This window comes from Notothenia coriiceps, unplaced genomic scaffold (genome assembly GCF_000735185.1).
Source record: "Notothenia coriiceps isolate Sejong01 unplaced genomic scaffold, NC01 NC01_scaffold00026882, whole genome shotgun sequence".
In the NCBI taxonomy this organism is placed as follows: domain Eukaryota; kingdom Metazoa; phylum Chordata; class Actinopteri; order Perciformes; family Nototheniidae; genus Notothenia; species Notothenia coriiceps.
Genome location: NW_011359583.1, coordinates 50,582 through 58,648, shown reverse-complemented (window position 1 = coordinate 58,648; position 8,067 = coordinate 50,582). Strand labels below are relative to the sequence as shown.

At 46.4% G+C, this 8,067-nt stretch overlaps 1 protein-coding gene across 1 annotated transcript in view; it reads left to right on the top strand.

The window, feature by feature from the left end:
- LOC104957369 (ectonucleotide pyrophosphatase/phosphodiesterase family member 2-like) overlaps positions 1–5,921 on the top strand; it is a 16,460-nt gene extending 10,539 nt beyond the window's left edge. Inside the window, exon 13 of the mRNA XM_010784993.1 lies at positions 5,737–5,921. Coding sequence (XP_010783295.1) covers positions 5,737–5,921 — 185 coding nt within the window. The remainder of the gene's footprint in view (positions 1–5,736) is intronic.
- Positions 5,922–8,067: the final 2,146 nt, after the last annotated feature.

Sequence of the window (8,067 nt, the reverse complement as noted above, 5' to 3'; positions counted from 1 at the left end):
CATTGAACATTGTTTCATTAAAGAGCAATATTTCGGTAATCTTCTTAAGGTGGCCATACTTTATTTGTTCTGACCTTTATCTACAATATTGTTACGATTATTGTGTTGTGTCACGTTTTGTATGTCTTGTTTTGCTGTTCTCCCTGTCATGTTTTCCTCTTGGTATATTGTCTGGTCCTTTTCCCTGTGTTTTTCCTCCTGTCGTTAGTTTCCCTGGTGTGTCTAGTTGTCTGATTGTGTTCACCTGTGACCCTTGTGTTTCTCCTCCCCTGCCCGGCTGTTTCTCGTCCTTGTGATTACCCCTCCCTGTATTTAGTCTTGTCTCTTCCTGTGTTCAGTGTTGGTTCGTCTTTTGTTTGTGACTGAGTTCACCTGTGAGTGTTCTGTTTTGTCCAAGTTATTATTTTATCTTTGAGATAAAGGCAATATCAGTGTAATCTGCATTTGGGTCCTGCTTGCTTCACCCACCGTAACTGCACGAACCAACCAAATATGGGCCCAGCAGATCCTTTTGAGCAGGAATTTTTGGATGTTACCTTTTCTTTGGCTACCTGCTCTGATCGATGGATGGGAGCGTCCGGGGTTCAGCAGCGAGAGGCTGATCTGGCAGAGGCGCGCCAGATAACTATGGAGAAACCAGGCTTGGTGAGATTCTTATCTGGCTGGATTTTGGAGTTCCTCTCGATGTGTTATCCCCTGCCTGCTAGCCTCAGGCATGCTAGCTCTCTGCCTCCCAATTCCCTTTTATGACACCACACGCATCGGTGTGGTCCGTTTGGAGTCAACCCTTGCTTCTGTCCAGAAGCCGTTCTCTGGAACTCGTCTGGCTTTTGGAGGTCCACGAAGCCTCCAAACGGCTCCTAAAAGAAGGAGTCGTAAGGCCAGGCTAGCAGCCCAAGGGCCATGGTTCCGGCCCTGGTTCCGGCGCCAGCAGCCATGGTTGCGGCCCCAGCAGCCATGGTTCCATACCCAGTTCTGGCCCCAGCAGCCATGGTTCCAGACCCAGTTCTGGCCCCAGCAGCCATGGTTCCAGACCCAGTTCTGGCCTCAGCAGCCATGGTTCCATACCCAGTTCTGGCCCCAGCAGCCATGGTTCCAGACCCAGTTCTGGCCTCAGCAGCCATGGTTCCAGACCCAGTTCTGGCCCCAGCAGACATGGTCCCGGCCCCAGTTCTGGCCTCAGCAGCCATGGTTCCAGACCCAGTTCTGGCCCCAGCAGACATGGTCCCGGCCCCAGTTCTGGCCCCAGCAGCCATGGTTCCAGACCCAGTTCTGGCCCCGGCAGCCATGGTCCCATCTCTAGTCTCTTCTCGAGTCCTAACTCAAGTCCCTTCTCTAGTCCCTTCTCAAGTCCCTTCCCTAGTCCCTCCTCAGGTCACTTCCCTAGTCCCTTCTCTAGTCCCTTCTCCAGTCCCACTTCTAGTCACTTCTCTAGTCACTTCTCAAGTACCAACTCTAGTCCCATCTCAATACCCTTCTCTAGTCCCTTCTCTAGTCCCTACTCAATTCCTTTCTCCAGTCCTTTCTCAAGTCCCTCCTTTAGTCACTTCTCTAGTCCCTTCTCCAGTCCCTCCTTTAGTCACTTCTCTAGTCCCTTCACAAGTCCCAACTCAATTCCTTTCTCAAGTCCTTTCTCAAGTCCCTCCTCTAGTCACTTCTCTAGTCCCTTCTCCAGTCCCTCCTTTAGTCACTTCTCTAGTCCCTTCACAAGTCCCAACTCTAGTCCCATCTCAAGTTCCCTCTCAAGTCCGAGTTCGGCCGACACCGGGTCCTGCCCGGCCTCCGGAGCTGTCTGGTCTTCGCCCTCGAGCCCGGCCCCCTGAGAGCCGCGGTCTTCGCCCTCGGGCCCGGCCCCCTGACTCTTCCTGCCGCGGTCCTCGCCCTCAGGCCCGGCCCCCTGACTCTTCCTGCCGCAGTCCTCGCCCTCAGGCCCGGCCCCCTGACTCTTCCTGCCGCTGCCTTCGCCCTCATGCTCGGCCCCCTGAGTTCGCCCGCTGTGGCCTTCGCCCCACCATGGACTCTGCCTTGCCCCCGGGCCGTCCGCCCGAGACCCCCACCTTGGACTCTGCATGCCCCCGGTCCGTCCGCCCGAGTCCCCCACCTTGGACTCTGCCTTGGCCCCGGGCCGTCCGCCTGAGTCCCCCTTCTCGGCTTCTGCCTTGCCCCCAGTCCGTCCGCCCGAGATCCCTTCCGGGTCCTCCGCTGTGCTCCTGGGCTGTCAGCCCAAAATCCTGTCCTCCTTACCCCCCTCCACCTACCCTGGTGGCCTAGTGATGCATTGTGTTTCTCCTCCCCTGCCCGGCTGTTTCTCGTCTTGTTACCCCTCCCTGTATTTAGTCTCGTCTCTTCCTGTGTTCAGTGTTGGTTCGTTTTTTTGTTTGTGACTGAGTGTTCTGTTTTGTCAAAGTTATTATTTTATCCTTGAAATAAAGGCAATATCAGTGTAATCTGCATTTGGGTCCTGCTTGCTTCACCCACCGTAACATTTACCTACATTTGATTGATTTCGCTGACTTGTATCTCAACTTCTGAGGCAAAATACCTCTAGGGAGCGGCCCAGACCTTCGTATATTTTACTATACTTGCTTCTTCATAAAACTGAAAACAGGCGGGTTTTTCTGAAAAACTCACAAATTACTTCTTAGACACATGGTTCTCACTGTATAGCTACAAAGCTACAAACATACCTATTTACTGCAATATTTGTCAGGACTATTCCGTCTAGACCAATGTGCTGACAAGACAAACTGACCTAATTATTGCGAAACATTTCCAAAATGACATATAATGGAAAACCACACAGTCGCACTCTGTCTTTTACACAAATAATGAGCCTCTGACTGCAGCTGCTGGAATCTCATGTTTCACTGTAATGACGTTAGTTCCATTGAGAAAAAGATCATCTGTTATTGTAAAATAAAAAACAGGAATTGTAAAATAAAAAACAGGAAATGTAAAAACAAAGACTTTAGGGCTGAAGGAAGTCTGCAGTCGGGAATCGGAATTAATTTGGATACTAAAATGATCCGAATGAAACTGTTCCTTATGACAGCACATCAAGGCAACTATTCAGTGATTCAATACTCTGGACATGTTGGTTAAAATGTTGCATGAACAATTTGAGCAAGGTCAAAAAGACAAAGGGGTAAAATATGTTTTTCATTATAATTGTAATTTGCCAACACGAAATTGCAACAAGAAATTAATTACTTTTTATTTCTCTCAGTTCTTTTAAATGTATTTACATTTCCAGAACTGCATTATTTTCCATGGATGGTGAAAGGAAGTAATACATTTAGGGTTATAATCTAGGAAATATTATTACTGTAATTGAGTATTTCAACTACTACTATGTAACAGAAAACTTCCATGACACGTTTTTTGTTTTGGTAATTCCCTTCAATGGGATTATCTGCTGGGTCACTGTGACCTGCATGATACCACACAGTGTTACCGGCAAAGAGCAGCAAACAAAAGATCAGTGATTTCTTCACAAAAGTGTTTTTCCAAAAAGATCAACAGCACCCACACACAGGGACTGCCAAAACACATTGGCACGCTAACATGGATGGAAAAAAACACTGTGCGTTAATAGCTGGAAGGAGTGCCCTGTCGTGCTATTCATCCGGGTGAGACACACTATTTGTCAGGATTTGTCATTTTGCGACTATGACGGATATGTCCAGCTGTTACATAAGTACCGTCAACAAGTGTTATAATTAGGGGTGCACCGAATGGGAAATTCTTGGCCGAAACCGATACCGAAAATAGAAAACAGTTGGCCGAAAACCGAATGCCGAAAGACCGAAAATGATTAATAGAAATATATATATATATATATATATATGTATACCTTTTTTACCAATGTTGTTCAGCTGCCTGATTATGGAAAAATAAATGATTATGGCAAAACTTAACTTAACTTAAATAATAATCACTATTATGGGTCCATAAAACATTTATTCAGCACTTTTGAATGCATACAGTACATTAATTCCAAGTCAAGTGCATTTTCTTTTCTCTGTAGGAAAACTACAACGACAAAGGCAATCAGAACAAAGCCCAATATGCTTTAAAAACTGCATAAACAATCTAGGCCAGTAGGCCTACAAACAAATAGGTGATAATAAAGACTGTAACAGCCAGGCCTTCAACAACCACAAATGCACCTATAAGTGCATGCAATACATACAAATGTGCAAACTGGATAAATCACATGAATGTAACTATTTACAAATGAAATTACAATGAATTTCAAGAAATCTGTAAATAAGGCTGTCTGTCCTCATAAGCAAAGTAGTAAACATTGGTATAAAGATACATAAAGTGAAAACTCCAAAAATCAATTGAAAAAGAGCACCCCATACCTCACCCAACAAGCGTTGTAATTGGAAGTGGTGCTCATGCAGGTGCGCTGCGCGCCACCCTGTCAGAAAGCAAACGGTGCGACCCTGCTTTCGGGCGGTCACCAGGCTCGACAGGGGCGACAGTGACAGCTTTAACAGTCATTCAGACTCTGGGTCCTCATGGCGGCTGCTCACCAGTTGTGGTCCTGCTCAGGTTACTGCATATGCGCCGCCTGCAGAGTGGTTCTCCAGCCTGCGTTTGGATCCCAAGAGGCACAAAACCAACGTCTGGGACCATCCCCCCCTCAGTGGAGGCAACCTCCGGTTCTGGGGGTCCCCCCGACAACAGCACCACAGTCCGGCATACATCAACAGGCCCAGGGCAGAGTCCGCGCTCCGCCCGCCTTTGTTGACCAACAGTGGGAGAAACTTGGTTAATGGCTTTCAGAGGTGTGTTATCTCTGAGAGCCCTCCACATCCCGGACTTGGAGAACAGGGGGCCGACCGGTGAAATCGGGGCATTACCCACTNTGTTAGCTTCTGGTGCTAGCGAGCTACGCTAACGGATATAAGGAGTTTTTCTGAGTCTCTCATTCTGACAGGAGAGGACTCTCCTCCACTTTGTTGTTGAAAAAACTCCTTATATCCGTTAGCGTAGCTCGCTAGCACCAGAAGCTAACAACAACGATCTCCGGTACCGGTGCGCTCTCACTCGCGCACGCACACAAAATGGCTCGTTCCACACACACACACAGAGCCAAACTTTAATGAAACACAGAGACCCAGACGTAATAGTACTGTATAATATTATTTTCGAATCAATAATTTTTAAAACATTTTTTTTTTTTTTTTTATGTTTTTTTTTTTTATAACCATTTTTCCTCCTGGTCTCTCGCGCCCCCCCTGTCATGCCTCTGCGCCCCCCTGGGGGGGCGCGCCCCCCACTTTGAGAACCACTGCTCTAACCCAATAATAAAGCAGGTTGTACTGCAAAACCTTCCAACAAAGAGTTTGATGGTAATCAGTTTTGTCAAAATGACTTGATAGTAGTTTAGAGATACTTTACTCATTGTATTTAAAGGGATAACTCCAAATATGTAACCTGTTACATTGAAAAAGCAACCTTCTCCACACTATAACCTACTGTAAATGGGTTTCTTGCTATATAAATCAAAGTTATTATTATTTATATACGTTGTATTCCAGTTCTGAGGCACTGAGTATTCACTGCAAAACTGAAGCATAATTTCCTTGTATCAGAGTCAGCATTTGATGTAAAGGCCTGGGGATTAGTGCATATATTAGGGATATGATCATCTAAAACACTGAATTATAACTTATTTCCTTTGAGTCTTTTGGTCCTCTCTGACTGTTCCTCCTCTGTTTACAGACAGCACTCACCTCCCGTTTGGTCGTCCGGCCATCATGTTTGAAACTCAGTACAGTCTGCTCCATCATGTGGAGTTCATCAGCGGCTACAGCAAGGAGCTGGCCATGCCTCTGTGGACAGCATACACACTGCCACGACAGGTAGGTACACACACACACACACACACACACACGTTTTTTTACTGAGGTTGACGTCGCATTGAATATAACCATTCCCTGGAGTTTTATTCTAAGCACAACCATTAAAAGCTCTATCAAACTAAATATCTTTCACACTATTTTTCACAAACATTACTGTATTCATGTTTTGTAATTGTCTGCACTTATATTACTGCAGATAGAGTTTGAACATTATATTTTTGTTATCCAATTTTGACAAGTTAGGTCCCGTAGAAAGGCAACTGCTGGAAGAACTTTAATCATTTTTTGTGTTATTAGGCTTCAAAAACACAAACGGGATCCCCTAGGCTTACATACAGTTTATTTTCTGAGTTTACTTTTCTTCAAAAACGAAGTTGGTCAGGCTGCCATACACTAGTGTTTGCAGTAGCTTGATGTCATGATTATAGCCCTAAAAGGCTACACAATCTGTGTGTTTCAAGTCTTAAGAAGCTGGTGCATCAAAAGTCAAATAAATACTAAAATGCATCTTGGAGCAAAAGTATTGAGTTCAAATATCCCAGAAAACTCTGTTATTGCAGCAGAATGTTTCTCTGAAAAACAGTGATGTGTTTCCTTTACCTCTTACTGCTCCTGACTCCTGTACTTAAACCAGGTGTCAGGCTGTAAAAATGTGACGCACGCCATGTTAATGACAGGTTACATGTTGTTGTTGTTGTTTATAGTGAGAGGCAGCGTGTGTGTAGGGGCAGAACAAGACAGAGGTGCAAGAACATGCAAACATAAACACAAAGGTGTGCAAAAACATCAGAAACACACCGACTCTGTCCGTGACCCTGAACACACATGTTTGTCACACAGGCAGTAGCTCAGTCTGCAGGGGCCTGGTTTAGGAAACCTGATGGTCATGGTTCAATTCCCTTCAAGGAACAAAATAAAAGTAGCTAGAATTACCCACAAATGTGTTCTAGTAGCTAGAGACTTACTAATTCTCCACCAGGGGACTGCCGAGCAGGCACGTGCACACAGACCTCAAAGTGGGCTTGAGCCCCTGCCCTTTTTCTTCCTCCAGAGAAAGTGCCCTTTTTATGGGGTGCTTTTTATATATATATTTTAAATAAATGAATATGTATCTACTGCTGTTTGTGCTCACTTTCCAAAAATATATTGATTGAATAAAAAATAAAAATATCAGGTCGGGAGATTAGACTGTGAAGTTCCGCTGCTCTCTCTCTCTCTCCCCTCCCTCCCTCCCTCCACGTCTCGCGCACAGCGAGATGACTAATGACTAAGCTGCCGGTGTGTGAAAGACACACTCAGAAGCCAAAGTACAGAAGAGAGGCTTTCTGATCTCCTCCTCCTCGCTATTGAGAAGGACATTCCTGTTATCTACAGTGAAGTAATAGACATTTACAGGGACATGGCCCCCAGAAGGGGGCTGCTGTAAGGGAGGAAGGAGAGACAACAAGTGAAGAAACGAAAACATATTTAACAACTTCCAAGTGCAAAGAAAGATACAAAGAAAGTTAGTAACAAAAGAAGTTATTAACAAAATATTTAATTTCAGATTTCAAGACATTTTAAAATAATTTCAGTAAAGTTGCAGTATTTTTGCATGTTCTTAATAAATAATTTTGCACCGTTTTTTCAGCATTTTTGTATCTGTTTTGTCCAATTAAATGAGAAGGAGAGGAGAGCAGAGCGCAGCAAGTGTAATTGTTGTAACTAAACTTAGGCCTACTTGTAGTTTGGAGTGTATGTTGGTTTGCGTTGTTTTGTGCACCTGGGCTGACAGCCCAGGAGCACAGCGGAGGACCCGGAAGGGATCTCGGGCGGACGGCCCGGGGGCAAGGCAGAGACCATGGTGGGGGTCTCGGGCGGACGGCCCGGGGGCAAGGCAGAGTCCATGGTGGGGGTCTCGGGCGGACGGCCCGGGGGCAAGGCAGAGCCCATGGAGGGGCGAACTCAGGGGAGGCCGAGCATGAGGGTGAAGGCAGCGGCAGGAAGAGTCAGGAGGCCGGGCTCGAGGGCGAAGACCAGACAGTTCCGGAAGCCGGGCAGGACCCGGTGTCGGCCGAACAGGAACCGGAGCCGGTGGGACAGGCTTCGGCAGGATCCCCCACGGAAGAGGACCAGGAGTTGGCAGGACCCCCGTCGAGACAGGTGATGGCGGGGCCTCCAACGAAACAGGACAAGGGGTTGACAGGGCCCC